At 38.9% G+C, this 23515-nt stretch overlaps 1 protein-coding gene across 2 annotated transcripts in view; it reads right to left on the minus strand.

Moving 5' to 3' along the window:
• Positions 1-23515, minus strand: part of LOC150086301 (ubiquitin-protein ligase E3C) — a 298426-nt gene that overhangs the window by 112357 nt on the left and 162554 nt on the right. For both annotated transcript variants that reach the window (XM_090374458.1, XM_090374459.1), the window contains exons 13-14: positions 14494-14648; positions 10745-10962 (exon numbers count right to left, since the gene is read on the minus strand). In XM_090374458.1, the coding sequence (XP_090230584.1) occupies positions 10745-10962; positions 14494-14648 (373 nt within the window). The remainder of the gene's footprint in view (positions 1-10744; positions 10963-14493; positions 14649-23515) is intronic.

Consider the following 23515-nt stretch of genomic DNA (forward strand, 5'->3'; position numbering starts at 1 on the left):
AAAGATCCTATTTGTGTGAACTGTAAAAGTTTCAAAATCGACTCAGCACATTCCATCAGAGACAGAATATGTCCAACATATATAAAAGCCAAGGGTCAGCACCAACAACAGATCGATTATGGGGAGACACCTTTAAAAATTTAACTTCGAAGAGGTAAAAATAATGCAAATTAACACGCAGCGGGCCCAGGCTGTGGTCGGCCAAATCAGGATTCGGGCAAAAGAGGACAACACGGATGTAATTATCCTGCAAGAGCCGTACACCCATAAGAACCAGGTCAGAGGCTATCCCTTGACCTACAAAGTCATCCAGGTGGAAGGGGAAACCCCCTGGGCAGCAATAGCTGTAAGAAACCCTGACATCACAGCCACAAAGATAACACAACTTTGCACAGCCTGGGCCGTATGTGCCCACATTATTACAGCGCTTGGAAACTTTTACGTCGTTGCTCTATACTGCCATCCAGGCGAAGATATTATCAGGGCTATAAGATACCTTCAAAGTGTACTAAACACTCTCCCTGGAGGGAGAATTATCGTTGGGGTAGATGTAAACTGCAGGTCTCCTGCGTGGTACAGCACAACACCAGACCGTCGAGGAGCAACAAAAGGCCAAAGACTGGAGAACTACCTGGGTAATTCCCCTTTCGGAATCCTCAATCAGCCAAACAACCTCCCCAGTTTCAGTAGCACCCTTAGGGAAGCCACAATTGACATTTCTCTTGCTACAAGAAACACAGCCAGCTATATCTCCGACTGGAAGGTCCAAGATGATTGGACGACCTCGGACCACCGAGCCATTACATTCAGGATCACAAAAAACCGTAATAGACAACCAATTTCCAGAGTAATGCAACATAGATATGCAATAGAAAAAACAAACTGGGACATGTTCAGGGGTGCCCTGCTGGAAATGGTGGGAAAACAGCAGCAGAAACTCAGGCAAACTCAAAATCCAAACCTTCTTCAAAAAGAGATTACCACCCTATTAACACAAGTCTGCAATGCCACAATTAAAAGGAAAAAACCTTCTCCGGGAGCGGTGCCCTGGTGGAATGAGGAGCTTCGAAGGATGAGAAAGGAGGTACAAGCCAAACGAAAAGCGTTCCAAAGGGCGAGAAGATCTTGACCTGATGTGGAGGTCGAAGAACTTAAACAAGTATATCGAACAGCAAGAAACGTTTATACGGAAAGAATAAAGAAATCAAAGCAGCAATCCTGGGAGCGACTTGTCTCTTACACGGGAAATTCTGACCCCTGGGGGGTGGATCACCACAAACAAACTCCCCAGGGGGGAAGTGAACACCGCTACAGAAACCCCACAGGGAAACCTAACCACCACCTGGAGGGACTCAGTCTCAAACATCTTAAACGTTTTTCATCCAAACATTAATCCAACAACAACTGAGCAGCATGAGATCTGCAGAGAAAATGAAACCTATTGGACTGGACAAGTTGAACCGCAGTTCACACAGGAAGAACTCCTAGCCGCAGCAGCTCTTATCAAAGGGAAAAAATGTCCGGGGCCTGACTTGTTTGAGCCTGAGATTGTGAAGAAGGTTGTGGAGCTTTCCCCGGAGCTATTGCTGCACCTATTCAATCTCTGCCTACACACTAGCACCTTCCCTGATGACTGGAAAGTTGCAAATATGAAACTGATCCTTAAAAATCCGACAAAACCACCACATCTACCAAGTTCATACAGGCCCATAGCCCTATTGTCCGTATGCAGCAAGCTCCTAGAGCGTCTCCTCCATGTACGGATCCAAAGCCACTATGAGAAAGCAAACCTAATATCACCAAACCAATATGGTTTCGGACCAGGGCGTTCCACGGTTGATGCTCTACAGGCACTGCTTACTGAGGCCCGCCAAGCAGACAGGAAATACTTCCTGATGATTACAATTGATTTCGCGGGAGCGTTCAACACCCTTTGGTGGCCGAGCGTCCTCCGCAGACTCAGGCAAGCAAATGTACCAGACAATTTGTTCAATATCATGAAAAGCTACCTCTCAAATAGGGTGATCACAGTAAATGCACCTTATCAGAAACTCACAAGACGGATACACCGTGGCTGGCCACAGGGCTCGGTCCTGGGGCCGACCTTATGGAACATGGTGATGGACGAATATCTATGCCTTGACCTCGGGGAGGTTCGTTCACAAGCCTTTGCTGATGACCTCATCCTGATGGTGACTGCAAATTCCAGGGCCCCGCTTGAGACCTTGGCAAACCATGCACTCCAAATCCTCCAGGACTGGGCAAAAACACACTGCTTGACCATATCACCATCAAAAACAAATTCTCTGCTTCTTAAAGGAACTCTCTGTATTACAAGACCACCACAGATTAAAATTGGAAACAAGACCATAAAGTTGTCAGAGCAACTGAAATATCTTGGCATAGTACTGGACAGAAAACTCTCCTTCCAAGCTCATCTCAAATACATCAGAACCAAAGTGAGAAACTATACTGCCATGGCTGCTAGGATATGCCGTCGGGACTGGGGTCTCAGCAAGCGAACCCTCTCGTTGTATTACAAGGCTGTCTTCATCCCTGTGATTACGTATGCAGCCGGAATTTGATTTGGCAAGGCTACGACTGCAGTAAACAGACGAATCCTGGATTCCACTCAACGCACGGTCCTGCTCTCCATCTCTTGTGCCTGCTGCACTGTAAGTACTCACGCCCTCCAGGTCCTGGTGGGGGCCCTCCCCCTCGACCTGGAGGTGGTGAGAAATGGAATGTTGTATCATCTTTCTAAGGGCGTGTCTCAGACCTGCTTGGGATTCGAGCTGAATCTTACCAACAACCAAAAATTTGAGAAGAGGAGACTTAAAGCACACATGCAGCGGGTGTGGCAGGACCGCTGGACAAATTCAACCAAGGGGAAAATCACCAGGAGATTCATCCCAGATGTTAGCAGAATCTATCCAAAATCCCCATTATGGTTTTCTCCAGGCCTGAAAGCCACATATTTGCTTACTGGCCATGGTTCAATAAAGGCAAAACTAACAACCTTTGGCCTAGAAGAGGATCCAACATGCACCTGTGGAGGAATTGAGGACTGGGATCACCTCATGCATGAGTGCCCCCTCTACGATGACCTCCGCTGCCAGCTTATCACAAAGCTGATTTATATACCAAAAGGCAAAGAAAACCACTTACTGGATACTAAGGAAGAGTATCAAGCTCTCACCAACTATGCACAGCAGCTTTTCTTGAGGAGAAGACAACTAATTGCAGCAACATGATAACCCTCTACTAAATGAACTCAGGGACCCTGATGGTACTGGAACAAGGCAGCTAAACTTGACCAGCATTACCATCATTGGTGTGAACTACCATACATTCTCCAAAATGTCACCCACCAAAGATAACTACCAAATAACTACCTTTGAATAGAGACAACCCACAAATTAAGACAATCTAAGAAAGACAAAAGGTTCTTATACTTCTGGACTTGTCTCTCACGGATGTGACCAATAAGACAATCTCCTAGATAAAGACTGACAACGCCACCGGAGTGCCATTAGATGTCAACTGCTTTTCTTGGCCAACTAGCATTCCGAACCAGGTACCCTAACTTGGTTCACTTTAATACCCCCTCCCCCCGGTAGGGAGAGGGAGGGGATCGGTTTCTGTCTCCTCCCCCACCCTACTACCCCCTTTTTTCTCCTGGTGGGGCCAGTCCCCACTGACCTTTCTGGGGTTGCCTTCCCTATCATCCCCATATTTCTATGTCCCCCCCTTCCTCAGTCTTCACCCTACTCTAACTAAATATGTATTTTTTTCTTATTTTTTTAATTTTTTTTTATTTTTTTATTTTTTACAACCCACAAATTAAGACAATCTAAGAAAGACAAAAGGTTCTTATACTTCTGGACTTGTCTCTCACGGATGTGACCAATAAGACAATCTCCTAGATAAAGACTGACAACGCCACCGGAGTGCCATTAGATGTCAACTGCTTTTCTTGGCCAACTAGCATTCCGAACCAGGTACCCTAACTTGGTTCACTTTAATACCCCCTCCCCCCGGTAGGGAGAGGGAGGGGATCGGTTTCTGTCTCCTCCCCCACCCTACTACCCCCTTTTTTCTCCTGGTGGGGCCAGTCCCCACTGACCTTTCTGGGGTTGCCTTCCCTATCATCCCCATATTTCTATGTCCCCCCCTTCCTCAGTCTTCACCCTACTCTAACTAAATATGTATTTTTTTCTTTTTTTTTTAATTTTTTTTTATTTTTTTTTCTTTTTTTATTTTATATTTTATTTTTTTTATTATTTATTTTTATTTTTATTTTTATTTTTTTTATTTTATTTTATTTTTTAATTTTTTATTTTTATTTTTATTTATTTATTTTTTTATTTTTTATTTTTATTTTTATTTATTTATTTTTTTATTTTTTTTATTTATTTATTTTTTTTTTAGGCCCTTACCACTGAAACTTAGGAAATTAGGTGGCAGGGCCTGTCAGAGTAATTACTTCTAATGCGATCCCTCTATGCCTGACCTGCCTCCTCGGGGTTAAGTGTGGGCAACGGGGAGTCCCACTAGGGGCCCAACGGCTAAAAGGTCAGAGGAACAACACAACATGACACTACACAACATAAACATGTACCTTACACTTTTTAAAATCTCTGGCCTTCACAGTGTTCTGTGTTTCACAAACAGAGTACACAACACGGAGATGGGGGAAACCCCTTGGGCCGTTAGACAATGAACACTTTACACTTGTCCATGAGGTTGTCCATAACAAGACCATTCCATGACTGGAAACAGAATCAGGGAGCATATTGAGTGATCGACTGCAGAAGTTTGTCCAGTTGGTAATTGTATGTGAGTAGATGTACTGGTATTAAGAGTGGTAAGGTTTTGCTTACCTATGAAGGTTTCAATCAGTCGGCCATGCCTATCCAATTTAGTAGATCCCCCAAGATAAGGGGTGGTGGCCACTGAAATCCCCCAAGAGACAGACAGGGGAGGGTAGCTGTATTAGCAGGTTTTCAAGATTTTGGTAAGAGATAAATCGATACTAATGTTAACTCAATTTGAGTTATCAAACATACAGCAACAACATCAATTTCAGTTTTCAAAACAATTTCCTTCATTGGGATCTTTGAGCTGATTAAGATGGCCACACCCCCACGGGCAGAAATTGGAAGTAATACGATCATGTCGATAGATAAACTAGTTTTTATGCTTGCAGAAATTTGGGAAGTTAGATAGGTTTCCTGTATACAGAAACCAACTGGAGAGTAACGGTTAATTAAGTCTTGAATATCGTTAAAGTTGCTACAAAATCCTCTACAATTCCATTGAAGGCATTATTGATGTTTAGTAAAAGAAGCTGTATCTGACTGTTTTTTTGATGTGACTGGTTTACGGCATTCAGGTTTTGGTTTGTCTTTTTTGAAGAAGAATGGCTGACCGGTATCCATGTCTTCTTCCACATATATTTCTAAGACTGAGTCTTCCTGTCTGGACAAGTCAATTGTATCCATGGATGTGTCCTGAATATCCGTTTTTATGTTTGGGCCTCAATTATTTGATGCAGCAGCATTTATTGGAGGAGGAGGAGGAGGAGAAAAGAGCAGTATTGCTTGCCTGGTTCAACTGTTTGAGGATATTGGACTGTTGCTGGGAGAGAACAGTTCGTGCCCAGTCAGAGATCGAGGTGTCACTGGCATATGTATGTTTAGTAATACCGGGAGTAATTAATTTTCTTGCTTATTGAAAGCTTACTTTATTTTCAATATAAAGCTTACTTTATATACTTCACAATTTTCTTTTCAGTTTTCCACCTGTCGCATGTCCTAGAATAAGCAGGATGGTTGCCTTTACAGTTAGGGCATATCATTTCTGTTGTTGAACAATTATTTTGAGTATGATTTGAAGACCAACAGTTGGGACAAACTGGGTTTCCTCTACATGCCGTTTGAGAGTGGCCATACTTTTGGCACTTATAACATCTCAAGGGATAAGGAATGTACGGTTGAATGTGGCAAAGAAGATAACTTGCTTTTATGGACAAAGGTAGGTTTGGGGTATTAAAAGTGAAAATAATATTCCTTGTAGGTGTGAGTGTATTGTCCTTTTTAATCATGAATCTTTTCACTGCAATTACATTTTGCTCCGGAAGCTCTTGACTTATTTCCTCCTCTGAGACATTCATTAGATCCCTGCTGGATATAACTCCCTTAGATGTGCTTAGGGTTCCATGGGGAGAAACTTTAACTGGAATTCCAGCAAAATTTGTAATTTTCAGTAGATGCGTTGAATGTTTCCGGCTGTTTGTTTCTACTAGCAGGTCCCCTGATTGCAGTCTCTTGACTGTCTTAGGAGATCCTGACAGACTTTCCAGGTGTTTCTGTATAAGAAACGGAGACAGTTTAGCCAGAGGCTGATCAGTAAGAGAGCGCATTATGAGAAATGCCAGGAAATCTGTCGCTGAGGAGTTGGTTTTAAACCCCTTGGGTTGCGACGTGTCATGTTCAGTTTCTATGTCCAGCTGAAACCTTGTTGGCTCTAGAGGAGGAAACACATTATGTTCCATAATTGCTCCTTTTGGCCCTTGGCAGATTAACTGTTCTGCCAAGGTTTCCGGAACCGCCACAGGGAGGCAGGAGCAGTGCCTGGTGTGACCAAGCGTAAAGTAGTAAGTGTTAATAATAGAAATATGAAAAATAAAGGTAGCTTTTCTTTCTTGCTCTGTACAAGTACTTTTGTAACAGCAGTTGATATAAAATAAATAAATTTCTTAAGGACAGGAACTTAACAGAACTATAAATTGCTTTTATACAATCGCACTTTAAGCACAGAGAAAACAGGTGCCAATCACTGAAAGGATTAAGTACGTGGCAATAGATATTCAAGAAGTTGCAGCTGTTTGAGTAGAACAAGGTTTATCCAACTGGGAACTCTGTCCATAATTTTGCTGATGATAATGTACTATTATTGACAAAAAAACAAATTGGCTAAGGTAAAGAAAGTGAACACGAGAATGACGAGAAATGTAAGATAACTTACCCAGAAAATTAGTTCCCCAACACTGGACTCTAGCGCTGCTCGCTCGGTAAACAGACGGTGACAGGTAGGCGTAGCAAACAATGGAATGATTGGTGGTGGGCACGACAGAAGACAAGCTACTGTGTAGTCACTGGTTGGCATTATAATGGGTATTTATGAGTAAAGAACGGTGCATAATAGTTTTGTGATGAAGGGTAAACAGGTAATAGCGGCGATGAATCTTTTAAAGATGGAAGAAATTTGTTATGTGGTTTTTTTTTTTTTAGGAGCATTTGCAACTAAGGCCATATTGCTCCAGGGATATGCAGTGGTCATTCCCTGACCTTTCCGCATCCTCCGTATTTGGTGGTCACGGGTTTGAACCCCAGTCTAATCAAGAAGCGTGTGCTACGCACTGCTGCTCCTGCCCACGGAGGCAGCCTAAAAAGAAGAAATTTGTAAGGAAAATAAAACATTGGTTGATTTTTTGATGAAAACTAAATTAATAAAAGTTTTGTTCCGTTCATTTTTATGTTCTTCATTATGTTTTTTCCTCATTATTAAAATTCACTGTATATTTCCTTTCGCTTCAAAGGTGGTACTTGTACATATGTCCACTCAGATATTCCCTGTCAGAAACTTAGCAATTTGGAATCTCCTCTTTTAGATCTTCTCAGGCTTAAAATCTCTCTACCACATTCTGTAAAATTCTTCTATCGCCTGTGTAGTTCTCCCAACTCCACTAATCACTTGGAACTGTTTGACTTTCTCACTTTGAAACTTGATTTTCTCTAGTCCAACGTTCCTAACAATGAGCTAAGTTTCCCTGGTGATTTTAACATTCACAACTCTGGCTGGCTTCTGTTTTCTAGTCACATGGATCCAGCTGGTCGAGATGCTAAGGCTTTTACAATTATTTATGATCTTGCACAGATTGTTCATTTACCTACCCGAATACCAGACAGTCCAAACTACAGAGCCAACATGCCTGATCTTATTCTCACAAACAACCTTTAAGTACACGGTCACGGTGAGTGGTCTTCTAGGCTCCTCAGATTACAACTAGGTGATAGTTTCTTCTTCAATGGAGCCTTTCCTCATGGCCATTCTCAACCTCGTGTTGTTTGGCATTACAAGAATGAAAAATGGGATGATCTGAGAGAATTCTTTTGTTCTTTACTTGCTCAGAATACTGTTTTAAGTCTTTTGATATCAATGTTTGCTTAGATCGTGTCAGTGAAATTATTCTTGTAAGGAGAAAATCCCTTATTCCAAACTCGACCTTAAAATCTCATCCTTTATTTTTTTAGGTTTCCATTAAATGTGCTAAGACTGTTCAAGTTAAGAATATTGCATGTCGCAATTGGCTTGCATCCAAATCTCCATGTTTATTTTCTGCCTACACCAAAGCTCACAACAATTGTAGGCAGTTATTAATGTCCAAACTAGATTCGTACATGCTAAGAGTAGAAAACTTGCTTCTTGTCTAAATGGTAGTCGAGCATTCTGGTCTCTTTTAAAAACTTTTGCCCATCTCTCTCTCTCCCACCTCTGTCAAAATCAGATGGTTCTATTGTCACTTCAGCCAAAGCTAAAGATAACCTGATAGCATCCTACTTTTCTTCTAACTCACGTATTGATGATGTTGGCAAACTACCTCCTACCATTTATTCCCAAACTACCTCCTACCTTCCAGTGCACTTCATTCAATGCCACCTGTGGTCTTCCATCAAAAGGATGTCAGAAGAAATTTGAATAGTCTTGATGCCAAGAAAGTGCTGAGTCCTGATGGTACTTCTCCACTTGTTCTCAAAATCTGTGCTCCTGAACTTACTCCAGTTCTATGTTGCCTTTTTTTACTTTCTTATTCCACAGGTGTTTTCCCTTCTGCTTGAAAATGTGCTCATATCCAGCCAGTTCCTAAAAAATGTGACAAATCTCTCCCATTCAACTATCATCCCATCAAACTTACTTCTGTTCTTTCTATAAAGTAATAGAGAAGAAATCTATTAACTGCCAACTCTTAAACTATATCTAGAAACTTTCCATCTGATCAATGATTGCCAGTATGAATTCAATCAGTGTCAATCCACTGGTGATATACTGGCTTATGTTAGCCATCGATAGACAAATTCAACGGAAAGGTTTGGTGAAACTCAAACATTTCAAAGGCTTTTGATCACATTTGGCATAAAGGTCTTTTAAATATTTAAATAAGCTTCCATCTCGCTGTGGATGATGGTAGATGGTTGTATCTTCTAACCTCTCCACTAATGTAGGTGTTCACCAAAGTTGTTCTTTCTCCCACACTTTTCCCTCTTGTATGTTAATGACCTTCTTCTATTGACCTGAAATCCTATCCACAGTTTTGCTGATGATAGCACATTGCATTTCATCTTCCAGTTTGAGAAACCTTGCCCTGCTCAAACAACTTGAACTTCTCAAATACCCACTACCAATTCCTTAAATGCTGATCCTCAGTGGGCAAAGATAACTTAGTTGATTTCAATTTTACAAAAAAGTATGAATAGTAATACTAATCGAAAAAAAAAAAAAACAGAATGTAGCCCATAAGACGAAAGCTTGTTTAGAAGATCTTTATGTCAAATAAAAATAAAAGCCTTACAAACGTCAAGAGAAACTCCTTGAATTCCCCTATACTTTTCCTACAATGGAACTTGTCCAGAGATGAATAACATATGCCAAGGTATCTCCTATGGATCAAACTGACAGAATTCATATTGGTTAATTATATGGAATGTTTCAAGATAGTGCAGGAGTTGGATTAGAAGGGAGGGACTTGTCTCCCATTTTTGGAATTCATAGGATATGAACAAATTTCCACACAAAATTAAAGGACAGGCAGTCAGTATTTCAAGGCAGTGGAAAGGTCCAGTTGGTTTCACCTCTATTAGGGAGGTTACTGATTACCTGAAAAGCAATTCACACAAGTTGCAAGAGAAGAGTTCTCATGAGGTTGGCCAAGTAGACAGGCAAACTGAAATCCTGTCCTGAAAAAGAAGAAATGGATGCAGATTACTGAGGATACAATTAGTGGCTTTTAAAATGATGTTATATGCCAAAGCTGAAAGAAAATCAACTACATAAATTAGTGAGCATCTGCATCTAAGGGAGACTGAAAGAGCCTTATATTTAAATGTTTGACTAGACACCTACCTGGCTGCATAGTATACAGAATGAGTAAAAAAAAAACATCCATCCCTCCCTCCACCTTTGTGATCATTGCTATGAACACATAGCAACAGCATAAAGGAAACAAGCATAAAAAAAAAGGAACTCCTGATATGCTAATATCAGCCAGCCAGACAGGACACTGCACATTTCAGTAATGCTTTAGAGCAATCACTGAATACCCAGTTTTTGAATAAATCAGGCAGAAAAGGCCTGATTTCTTAACTTTCTCTTTCATTCAGTCAATCTCAGTCCATTAAGTTTATATTTTTAAGATTATGTAAAATAAAATGTATACTCCTCAAAATTTACATAATTACAACAGAACTCATATCAAAATAATACCACAAAATTAAAGAAAAACACCATAGTTATTTTTACGTCATAATTTATTTTGCTGTTCTGTCTTACAATATTCGATATCTACTTAAATTTGAAATATTGGCATTTGTTCATAGAACCATGTATCTTTAAAATTTATTTTTCTCTTAAAATGACACAATTTATATAATTAAAAAAATTATATATATATATAGATATTTACCCTGAATAAATATAGCCAATTCTTTACTTGATCTGAACTAACTGTGTGAGGATTTCTGATCATTCCACTTCTTCCATAATTATTATCATAATTCTCCATTAATATTGGTGGTGTATCAGGATATGCAAGGTCAATGAGGCCTAAGCACACATTCCTCAGAGAAACACTAATGGACACAAGTTCCTCTAGGGAAAAAGGCATTGTGCTAGTAGCATTATCTAAAATAGCAAATAGAAAAATTATTAGTTTGATTAAGTAAAAAAAATATATATCTTAATTTGTAACACAATAAGATAAACTGAGTATAAAATGAAAGCCTAGATACTTCCTAACGTAACAATGATGTGCAAGAGTGATTTTATTTTTATACAAGAATACAAGTATCTCTAATCTAGTACATAGCTTATGAAAACAAGTGAACATATTATGGAATTAATGCTAGCTCATGAGTACTGTCATTACACAGTATGACTAGTAATGTTGGTGGAAAGGAGTCAGGATAATTTTGTCTTATTTTGATTAATATGATGTTTAAACATACAAAGGGGTATCATGTATATAACACATTTCTCTCATCTATGGATCAGTTGTTTAATGTCTTGATCTTAGAAGTCCACAATTTTTGCCTGAAACCATGATTCCACTTCATTGTTGACTTCCTGAGCTGAATCAAAGCAGCATGCACGAAATGGTTTCTTCGTTTCTCGAAAAAAGAAGAATCTGACAGTGCCAGGTCAGGAGAATAAGTTGGGTGCTGCAGTAGTTTAAAGCCACACTGGGAAACAAAGTTGGTGGTGGCAATGGCTTATGCAAAGGCATCAGCAAGCTTGGAACCCTCATGTACTTAGACATGTGAAGATGGTCAAGTAAAATGCTGTGGGCAGACTCATAACTAATTCCCACTGCATTTGCAATGAAACAAATTGTCACACGTCTATCACTCAGCACCAGCTGCTCAACCTTTGCAACTGTCTCACTGTTTGTGGATGTTGAGGGCCTTCCTTCTCTTGGCTTGTCAAAGACACTTATGCAACCAACTAGAACTTCCATTTACACATTTTTACAGTGTCATAGGATGAAAAATTCTGCATACACAGCTTTCATTTCTTCTTCAATTTCCTGAGTTTTCTTGCCCTGCAAATGTAGAAACTTGATCGCTGCTTGATACTCCACTTTGTCAACCATAGCATCCTTATTTGTCAACCATAGCATCCTTTCATTCACTAACATGTAAATGAAATTTCACATGTCAATTACTGAATATGTAGACAACTCATATTAAAAATGGCATCTTCCTACTGATGTTTTATCTGGGTCAGAGTATGAACTTTTTGATATCACCTTGTCATAAAAGATAAGCATAGGAGCAGAAGGATCCTTTTTGCAAGATATAAGACATTGCTGAGTTATTTCTATCAACTAAGTTATTTTTGCCCCCTGGAGAATTACATGGAGATCAGCATTTAAGGAATTGGTAGAGCATATTCAAGAAATTAAAGCTGTTTGTGCAGACCAAGGTTTCTCTAACTGGAAGGTGGAATGTAATGTGCTTTTATCAGCAAAACTATGGATAGGATTTCTGGTCAATAGGTCATTTATATACAAGAGAAAAAGTGTGGTAGAAAGAACTGAAACTTGGGAAACACCTGCATTAGTGGAGGAGTTAGAAGACAGAGAACTATCTACCAACATCCACAGGAGTGGTCAGAGAGAAAACTGGATACCCAATTAAAAAAAAAAATAGTTGGCAAGCCATAAGTTGGAAACTTATTAAGAAGACCTTTATGCCAAACACAATCAAAAGCCTTTGAAATGTCAAGAGCCACTGTTTGAGTTTCACCAGACTTTTCAATTGAATTGGTCCACAGATGGGTAAATAAGCCAGTTTATCACCAGTGGATTGACACTGACAGAATCCATACTGATGATCACTGATCAGATGGAAGTTTTCTAGAGTTTATGAGTTGGCAGTTAATGGATTTCTGCACTTCTTTAAAAAGAGTAAATTGCCTTAAAATCTTGTTTGGACTGATTAACAACTGCTTTACAACTACTGTGAGCTTTGAAGTAGGCAGAAAATGAAGCTGAAGATTTGGATGTAAGATTGGAAAACCAAGGTTTAGATAAAAAAAAAAAAAAAAAAAAAAAAGATTTGTTAGATAAAAAAAAAAAAGATTTTAAGGAGTGTGAAATAAAGAATTTTGTCCCAACAAGAATAATTTCACCAACATTGACATCATTGGATGATATCCAATCTGGCAGATCATCCCATTTTGCATTTTTGTAATGGCAAACAACATGAGTTTGAGAATGGCCATGAGAGAGAGACTTCTTTAGAGAAGAGACCCTGAGCAAATTGTGAACTGAGGTTCCTAGAGAACTACTAATCTCTCAACAGTGTACTTGAAGAGTTTTTTGTGAGGAAAAAGGTCGAGAGTTTTGGCTGTGTGGTTAGGATTGTCTGGTATTCTGGTAGATAAATGAATAATCTGTGTGAGGTCATTAGTAATTACAAAAGCCTCAGCAGAGTCATGGACCCAGGTGGTCTCAGCAAAGACCAGCTGGGTCCGTGTGACTAGAAAATAGAAGCCAGCTGGAGTTTTAAACATTAAAATCGACAAGGAAAATTACCTCACTGTTAGGAAAGTTGAACTGGAGAAAATCAAGTTTCAAATAGAGGAATACAAACAGTTCTGAGCGATTAGCGGAGTTAGGAGATAGAGGCAACAGACAAATTTGACAGAATGGCATAGAGAGAGAGAGAGATTCGAAGCCAGAAAAGATCAAAAAGAGGAAGAGATTTCAAATTACTAATTTGGAATCTCCTCAAGGAATATCAGAGCAGAAATATGCATAAATACCACCTTTGAAGTGAAAGGAATCATACAGCAAATACTTAGGACAATTGAGAAGAGTTGAGGTTAAATCAATCAATAATTGGGATTCTGTCAACAAAATTATGTGCAGCTTGGAAGACTAAATGGAAATGGACATCATTGAAAATAGAAATGAGACCACATACACCGATGAGCCAAAACATTATGACCAGTGAGTCGTTAATGCAAATCGAAGCAACTACAGGTGAACTACTGTGGTGATGCACTGGTCAGGACACAACATAAAAAACACCTGACACTGAGCTCCGTTGTTGTTATTTGGTTTTTAGGAGCATTAGCAACTAAGGCCATATTGCTCCGGGGATATGCGGTGGTCATTCCCTAACCTTTCAGCATCCTCCGTATTTGGTGGTGACGGGCTCGAACCCCGGTCTAATCAAGAAGCGTGTGCTGTGCACTGCTGCTCCTGCCCACCTGGCTAGGGAGGCGCCCACTACTGAGTTCTGTTAATCAGTATTACTCTTGTTCTTCAGATGGGAAAGGCCTTCATATTCCTCAAATTTATTTACTATGCTCCTAGCATTAGCATACATGCAACTGCTTTTACTCTTATAAACCCTACAACAGCCCATACATTTTCTTGTTCATGAAATTCCCCATTAGATCTTGAAATCTCCAATGCTTCCCAGGTTACTGCATCTTCTAATAAAAGGAAGTTGTCAGGGATAATTTAAAATAATTTAAATGGAATGTGTTTTCCATCTATTTGACATTTTTCAATAGTTGTTCAATTTATATTAAAAAAAAAAAAAAAAAGATTTAACACAAATATTCAGAGACAGATGTGTTTAATCTTGTTTAAAGTTTGACAATAAAATAAAGTTCAATAAAGTAACAGACATAATAACTAACTTGTTTCTTCTTCATAAAATTCTACATCATGCAGGGTTGGAAGTAAGTAATTCAAAAAGGCACAAAATAAAATCAGCTGAAAAAGGAATTTCCTTTCTTCAGCTATAGGTGGTGGAATTCCCTGAGCTACACACTGCAATACTGGTGTAGGAGAACTGAAAGTAGAAAAAATTATATGAATCAAAAACAAATTCATGCTCCAGAAGAAAACTAATTATAACATAACGTTTTTTTTCATAAAAGGTATCTGAAATTCAAGCTTATTCTTTGAGCTAAAATTTTAATTTCAATAAACAATTTTTTCACTAAATCATTTCTAACAAATATTAGGAATGATTCAGTTAAGTATGAAAACTGTGGGGGGGGGAGGTAGTGGCTGTAATCAATAAATACTACCCACAGATGAGGAAACCACCAGCAGAAGTGGATTTTTATTAATAGCCACAAAAAACCAGTCAGTAGAAGATGTACTGTAAATTTTTAAACTGCTGATCTTGGAGAGGTTCTTTATCTTGAAATTATTGTTATTGTTATTTGGTTTTTAGGAGCATTAGCAATTAAGGCCATATTGCTCCGGGGATATGAGGTGGCCATTCCCTGACCTTTTCACATCCTCCGTATTTGGTGGTCACAGGCTTGAACCCCGGTCTAATCAAGAGGCATGTGCTACGCACTGCTGCTCCTCCTGCCCACATGGCTACGGAGGCACCTTATCTTGGAGAATATGTCAAAGTTGCAGGAACTCATTTGAAGGGTAGGGTGGATGTTCCAGTGTTTCCCAGTTCCATCAGGTCCTAAGTTGCTTTACAAGTGAATTTGCATCATGAATTTGCAGCAAGCCAATGAGTGTAATGTCCAACAAATCTCTCCACTTTTGATGCAATTTATGTCACTTTAGGAAAGAGCAATGCTGATGTACTCTTAACTTGTGGGTACTGCTCAGATAGTACAATGAAGAATGGTACCCTCATACTCATAGGCACCAATAAGCATCACTTTCCATGTTATTTGGTTCTTTCAAAAAGAACTGGCCTTCTGCATAAACTCAAAGAACCAACTTTTCATCTTCCTCGTTTATTCATTCAACTGCTGTTTTCTGGAACAACCTTTCTTCATACGTATTTCCTAAAAATTACAGTCTACAGAAGTTCAAGTCTAATGTCAATAAATATCTTCTTTCGTCTTCTCAACCTCCAACCCATGCACGATATTAAGTACTATAGATTCTAATACTTCTCATGTTTGGGGTTTTCATAAAAAAATATGTTACTAAAACGGCTCTGTGGATAGAATTTCTATGACCAGAACTCAATGCCTGCAGAATGGATTTCCATGAAAGTTTATATTTGGGTCGATTAGAATTATTTGTCAAACCATCTCAATTTCATTAAAATTGAACCAACAGAAATACTAAACTTTTTTTTTTTTTTCTCCTATAAAATTTCTAACGTGCAATGAGCGAAATCAACATGCTAGCATACAAAATAGTCATCCAATAAATCCACAAAAGTTCTGCTACTATGTACTTACTTAATACTGCCTCAACCAACCCATAAGTTCAAGTCAGTAACTGGCTGGAAAGTTAAAATTTCCCACATTATAAAGATATTCTGATTTACTGGCCCACTGTATGTTCTGTATTGTTGTTCATTATACTCATTAGTAATTTGTCCTATTTATTCTCCTACATTACCCCATTCTCGTTTTCTTTCTCCAGAGCTTATTTGACATCAAGCCGGTTCAATATTATAATGGCCACCCACATCAACCAAGTGGACTGCCTAGATTCTTTGTGATTCTTAACCAAGTGCATAACTCTCCCCGCCCTCCTGTCCTTTCTGTACATTGTTCTCACCATATTAAAATTCTGCATCCCCCAAGTATAAATGGCACCATGTTTCTGATATTCCTAAATCCCCCTGCACTTAATGAGTTAGCTGATACTTCAAATTCATCAAATTTATTTGCTATACCTCTAGCACATGTGTGCCAATACAAACAGTGCAAGAATCGATTTCACCTCTGCTTGCAGTTGTCACCTCAAACCAGCGCTTAATACTTCTCCACTGGGTGGTCTTTGACAGTGTCATCTGTGCTGAGTGAGGCTGTGAGTTATTCTGATGAAACTTGATGTCCTGCTGATTCAGTTAAGGTCTTTTGGTTTTCAGAGCTCAATTAAGCTTTTCCAGGGAAAAAGAGTAACTTTCTTTGTCGATGATTGTTCCACTTTCCAAGAAACTGAAAAAATTATGCCATTTCGATCTCAGAAGAAGGTGGCTGAAAGTTTTGTCAATGATTTGGAAAGTTTTGGTTTTTTTTTTTTCCAGAAGTGATGTCAGGTGTATCCATTTCATTGACTATTATTTGGTTTGTGGGTCACAATGAAAGAGCCATGTTTCATAACATGTGACAATCCCTTTAAAGAACTCACAACTGCCAGCACCAAGCCTATCCAGATATTTATAGATCTCTTTCCTCACAAAGCCATATTTTTTCTCATGTAAGCAGCTTAGGCACCCACTGAGAAGATTTTTCTGTACACCAGTCTGTTGATCATGTTCAAAACACTTCCTTTGACATTTCCTCTGCAGCATCCATCACTTGCCTGGTGGTTATGCACCTGTCATTTCAAATGAGCTCGTCAATGAGTTCTTCATTTGTCCTTGCCAAAATCACTTTCTTAAAACCATTGGAGCCACCTCTGGACATTACTTCGATCAATTGTCTGGTCACTACAGACTGCCAGGGGTTTTTGATGGATAGATGTGGCTGAATGATCATCCAATTTGAACAGGAACTCCATCCCACATTGTTGCCGGAAATGGCTGTCACTTTGTCCATCCATATCTTCAGATCCAAACACACCAGAAAAATGATATTAGGTGTGTTTATGGGTAACTGGTAGTACAACAAGTGTACATCATAATCCACCCCCATCTTTATGCACGTGTGAGTAAATTGTACATTATTTATTGACTGACCCTTGTAGTAGTAGTAGTAGTGGCACATGATGCAAGAAAGCAAGTGTAGGAGCTTATGCAGCATCAGCCAAAAAAAAAAAAAAAAAAATCACACCATTCCCTCCAAATGCCTGTCCAGTTCCTCCTTAAATTTATTTAACCTATCAACTTCTACAACGACAGATGGAAGTTTGTTCCAGCAATTAACCACCCGCTGGCTAAAGGCAAATTTCCGCACATCTATTCTACATCTGTCCTTTCTTAATTTGAACTTATGTCCCCGTAGGTTGGTAATCTGAACAAGTGGAAGGATCCCATCAGAATTCAGCGTGCTCAACCCATTCAAGGCCTTATAGACCTCAATCAGATCACCGCGCAGGTGCCTAGTCTCCAGCCACTGCAATTTGCAGAACTTAAGCCTCTCTTGGTAAGAGAATCCCTTCATTCCCCTCACCAATCGTGTTGCTCTTCTCTGTACACGCTCAAGCAAATCTACATCCTTCCTAAAATGAGGCCTCCAGACCTGTACGCAGTACTCAAGGCGTGGCCTGACCATTGCCTTATACAGAGGGACAATCACCTCCTTTTCCCTGCTAGCAAAATTCCTATATATCATTGACAAAACCCCATGACCCGCCCTAGCAGCCTGTCTGCACTGCTCAGAAAACTTCATATCTAACTGCACAATTACTCCCAGGTCTTTTTCATTTTCTACCACCTTAAGTGTAGTACCACACAGTTGGTACGTTTCTCTGGGGTTACTTCTACCCATATGCAGTACTTTGCATTTGTCAAGGTTGAATTTCAGTTGCCACTTCTTAGCCCATCTGCCCAAATTATCTAGATCCTGTTGCAGTAGCACACTGCCATTACTGTCATTAACAACCCTGCCAACCTTTGTGTCATCTGCAAACTTCGACATTAAGCCTGATATACCTTCATCAATATCATTGATAAATACACAAAACAACAGTGGACCCAACACCGAACCCTGTGGGACTCCACTAATAACATTAGTCCACGAAGAGCAGCACCCATTGATTACCACCCTCTGTCTTCTCCCACTTAACCATCCTTTTATCCATTGTAGCAACTTACCCTTAATACCATTCTGCTCCAATTTGTACAGTAGTCTTCCATGCGCAACAGTGTCAAAAGCTTTCCTGAAATCCAAGTATATGATATCAAAATTATTTTTTGCATCCAGTTCCTTTGTGACCACATCATAATAACCAATCAAATTTGTCAGACAAGACTTTCCCTTAACAAACCCATGCTGTGTTTGAATTATTGCTGCAGTCTTGTCTAGATGATCCTGCAATGCATCTTTAACCAGCGACTCCATTATTTTACCCGGAACAGAAGTTAAACTAACTGGTCTGTAATTACTCGTGTCACCCTTCGATCCACCTTTGTGAATTGGGGACACATTTGCACATCTCCAGTCCGTGGGAACCTCCCCTGAGTCCAAGGATGCTCTCATAATTATGGCTAAGGGTTTGCTTAGTTGCTTTGCCGCCTCCTTTAAAATAACTGGATAGATCCCATCCACCCCAGGTGCCTTTCTTATGTTTAACTTCAACAATTTCTCCTCCACTTTGCTCTCAGTTATTACAAAATCATTAAGCACACTACTACAATTTGATAACCTTCTTCCATTTTCAAATTGTAATAATTCCTCACGTGTGAATGTAGATGCAAAATACTCATTCAGTTTGTTTGCTATCTGAGCAGGATCATCAACAGTCGAACCATCGATGTCAAGTGGACCAATCATATTCATCCCCTTCCTTTTAGAGTTTATATAAGTAAAGAAATCCTTGCTGTTTTTCTTAGCATCTTTTGCCAAAGATTTCTCGTAATCCGCCTTCGCCTGCCGAACCTCCTTTGTGACCTGATTACAGACTAGCTTATATCTGCCACAGGCTTCTGCGTCACCTGATAATTTATATGCATCCCATGCATTTTTCTTCTCTGTCACGAGTCTCATTAGTTCATTTGATAACCATTTAGGCCTAAACCTTGAACGATATTTCTTAATCGGTATATAAAGTCTAGTAGCTTCCACGATTAATTCTTTGAATGCTTCCCACTTAGAATTTACTGTTTGTAACATCGTCAGTTGATCCCACTGTACAGAATTTAAAAACTGTCTGAGACCACTGTACTCCCCTTTACGGAAGCAAAAACCCTTTCCTTTACCCCTGACGGTAGTTACCTCTTTGAGTAAATCCCACTTCAGCACACTGTGATAACTGCCACCTAGTGGTTCCTTTATCTGCAAATTCTTAATACACGAATGATCACTGCTGATAACCAGATCAAGAGTGTTACTTTCTCTGGTTGCCTCTCGAACATGCTGCTCCAGAAAACAATCATCCAATAACTCCACAAAAGTCTGACTAGTGTGTGAGTGACCAACCCACAAGTTCCAGTCAATATCTGGGAAGTTAAAATCCCCCATTATAAGACATTCTGATTTACTGGCCCACTCTATTTCTCTGTACAATTGTTCATTGTACTCATTCAAGTCATTAGGCCTATAACACACTCCTACTCTTATTTTTCCTTTCGCAGTGCTTATCTCACACCAAACTGACTCAACAGAGCACCGTTCATCTATATTAACTGGGTGCACTTCCTTTGATTTTATGTTTTTCTTAATTAACAGCATAACACCCCCTCCCTTTCTGTCCTGTCTATCCTTTCTGTACACATTGTACTCCCCAAATTCCAGTTCTGCATTCCTTATATCTTTGTGACACCACGTCTCTGCTATCCCAACAATATCCGCCTTTGATGTCTTGACCAACACTTCAAATTCATCAAATTTATTTACTATACTTCTAGCATTGGTATACATGCAAGCATACATGCTCCTATGCCTATTCCTTGTTACCCTAACACATCCCATATACCCAACTATTCCATGATGACTGCCATCCGTCCCTGAAACCCCCAACACCCCTCGCTCCAGGTCGCTTCTTATTCTAATAGAAGTTGTGCAAGAATCACCTTCACCTCTGCCTGCAGTTACTGTTAAACTATTAGTCTTTGTATCCCCCCAAACTAGCAGTTTTCCGACCCACCTAACACTGCTTTGATAGCATCAGCAAATATTCTTGCACCCTTTCTATTTAAGTGTATCCCATCCCTGTAGAAGCAATCTCTCCTGTTAACAAGTACAGTCCAGGCTGAAAAAAATTCTACCCCTTGAGCCTTGCACAATCTTTCCAGGGCCGAATTGATCGACAAGGCTCTCATCATATACTCCCTCCTATCGTGTCTGGGCAGAATTGCAGACACTTTCAAATTCAATCCTATTTCACGGCTTTTTTTCAACAGTGACCTGTACTTGTTGAGTAATTCCGCCGGTCTCCTACTCTTAATATCATTAGTGCCAACGTGTACAACTATATCACCTTTTGTGCCCTTGAAAGATGATATCCGCTCTACAACGTCATCAACCTTTGCCCCTGGCAGACATACCCTGGTCCTGTTCCACCTATCCTTTTTACAAAATATATTCCCTGTCTCCCTGACAATAGAGTCACCAACAATAACTAGTTCCTTTGGGACCAGCGCATTCTGCTTTGGAGATTGCCACTGTGTTGCCCGATGCCCAGGAGTGAGCTCTGGCGTTGAGTTGGGCATCTGAGAGCCTGATGGGGCCCTCAATTTAGATCTTTCGAGGGCATCCACCCTGTCCTTCAAACTCTCATATAGGCCCATAACAACGCTGAGTTGTCGCCTGATTTCCTTACACTCCTTACATCGCGCACACACAAAGACATCCCCCATGGCAATATCATGTTCCGTTCCAGAGAGTTCGGCAAACATTTCACAAGTTGCACATTTTTTTAGGCTGTGATGCGTTGGAGAATTGCCCCCCCTCAGTTCTCCCCCGATTCACAGCATTCCTGCCACTTTGTGCCCGTTGCTTTGCTGCTCTAGTCTGGGGCATGGTAGTTTAAATTAATAAAATCAATAAATTAAATATCAATAGTATTTGAATAGAAACTATTAAATAGAAACAGTGAAGCGTATTACTATATAATTATGCGTTAGAGCTACCTAGCTACCTCAATTAAAAAATTTGAATTCCCTACCACTATATCCAAAAACAATGGCTACAAAATGGAACGAAATAACGGTTTTACCTATCGTAAGTAAAATCCACAAAAACTCTTTATCTAAATTAAAAATAAAAAATAACCAGTGTAACTATAACTATATGACTACGTATTAAGTACAATATAAAATAACAATCATGTAAATAAAAGGCAAACACTTATGTTTTTTGCGGAGCCTATAACTGTCAGCTGTAACTTTTAAAGAGATTCAGCGCCCAGGAGTTTTTGATGGATAGATGTGGCTGAATGATCATCCAATTTGAACAGGAACTCCATCCCACATTGTTGCCGGAAATGGCTGTCACTTTGTCCATCCATATCTTCAGATCCAAACACACCAGAAAAATGATATTAGGTGTGTTTATGGGTAACTGGTAGTACAACAAGTGTACATCATAATCCACCCCCATCTTTATGCACGTGTGAGTAAATTGTACATTATTTATTGACTGACCCTTGTAGTATTACTGGATAATAATCTCACTCTCCAAATATGATTATACTTAAATTAAATAATATTTAACTTAATACTTCTGATAACCCAGATGGGCAACTTGCTATCTATGAATCCTATTTGGAGCTAGCAAACTTTTGACTGACATAAAGAAACACACTTTGGTCTTAGGAATTCATGATAAAAAGTCAGATGGCTACCAAACTAAGTCTGCAATTTACAACATTTATTCAATCACATAGCTTCTGCTATGAGTATATTAAATATTTTAAGTTGTAAGAATTCATTGATTATATCTGCATACAAATCATCTCGAAAGCACATATAAACTTGCACAAATGCTTTATTTATCTTTTTTTTTTTTACCATATGTATAAAACAGCTCAATAATGTTTTAGCTGGTCAACCTGTTTTGACATTCATAAAGTTTTGACTCTGTATTTATCCCTAATTGGTCTTTTGTAATTGCGATTATAAAAGGAAGGCAGGTAGCTTTACTAACTTATTGACAGGGAAAGGCAGTTTCTTTCGTTCATATTTCTAGATTCTATCAGCAACTCTAGTTAGGAGTTCAAAATGCATGTTTTTTTTTTTTTTTTTGAAAATAAATCATTTATATTAGTTTTTAATAAACTTTTAAGTTCTTTTATTAATCTTTATTGCTTTTTAAATTGAGACAGAAAACCATTTCTGGGCCATTGAATTAGAAATGTAAACCTGCATAATAAAGTTTGCTTTTTTTTTTTTTTTTTTTTTTTTTTACACTAAACAAACAATTACAACAAAACATTCTCAGGTGTTTATCAAGGTCATGTTTGGTAATAATAAAATTACAAAAAATTAACAGAATTTTTTAAAAACTTTTGATTATAATACAGTTTTACTATTTTTTTGCAAAAAGAGGGAGAAACCTATGGTATCAACTCCAGTTCAATGGTGAAACAGAGAAGGGATAAAACTGAGTCAAAAAGACAGCTTCTCTGTTATAAATCCAGAAAGTTGGCAGCTATGCTTTATTGTACACCTCTTGGTCATCTCTTCCAATAAACAACCAGGATTGCTTCTATCTCTTAACAGCAGACTGTGTACAGTTCTCAAATGCCCATTTGAAAGTTATGTAGAAAGGTAAAAAAAATGTAGGCTCTACAATCAGAATACTGTAAATTTCAAACTGTGTTAACCAGTAAATTTAGATATCAAGATCCTTTATTAATTTACATGTAACTGTAATTATTTTTAATCTGTCTCTGATCTACCACAGAATTCCCCAAGATAAAAGTAAATGACACATTGCATATAGTATCAAACTTAATGTAACTGTTATGTATTTCATATCAGAAGATTACATACATTCCCACTGTGCAGAAACATGTGTTTTACTCTAGTAGCTATTCACTTGGATATTACTACTACACTTATGTTATTTCCTGATTACATAATAAGCTATTCACTTAAATTATAAGCAAAAGACAACA

The sequence above is a fragment of the Mastigoproctus giganteus genome, chromosome 5 (genome assembly GCF_048544385.1).
Source record: "Mastigoproctus giganteus isolate SK-2022 chromosome 5, ASM4854438v1, whole genome shotgun sequence".
In the NCBI taxonomy this organism is placed as follows: domain Eukaryota; kingdom Metazoa; phylum Arthropoda; class Arachnida; order Uropygi; family Thelyphonidae; genus Mastigoproctus; species Mastigoproctus giganteus.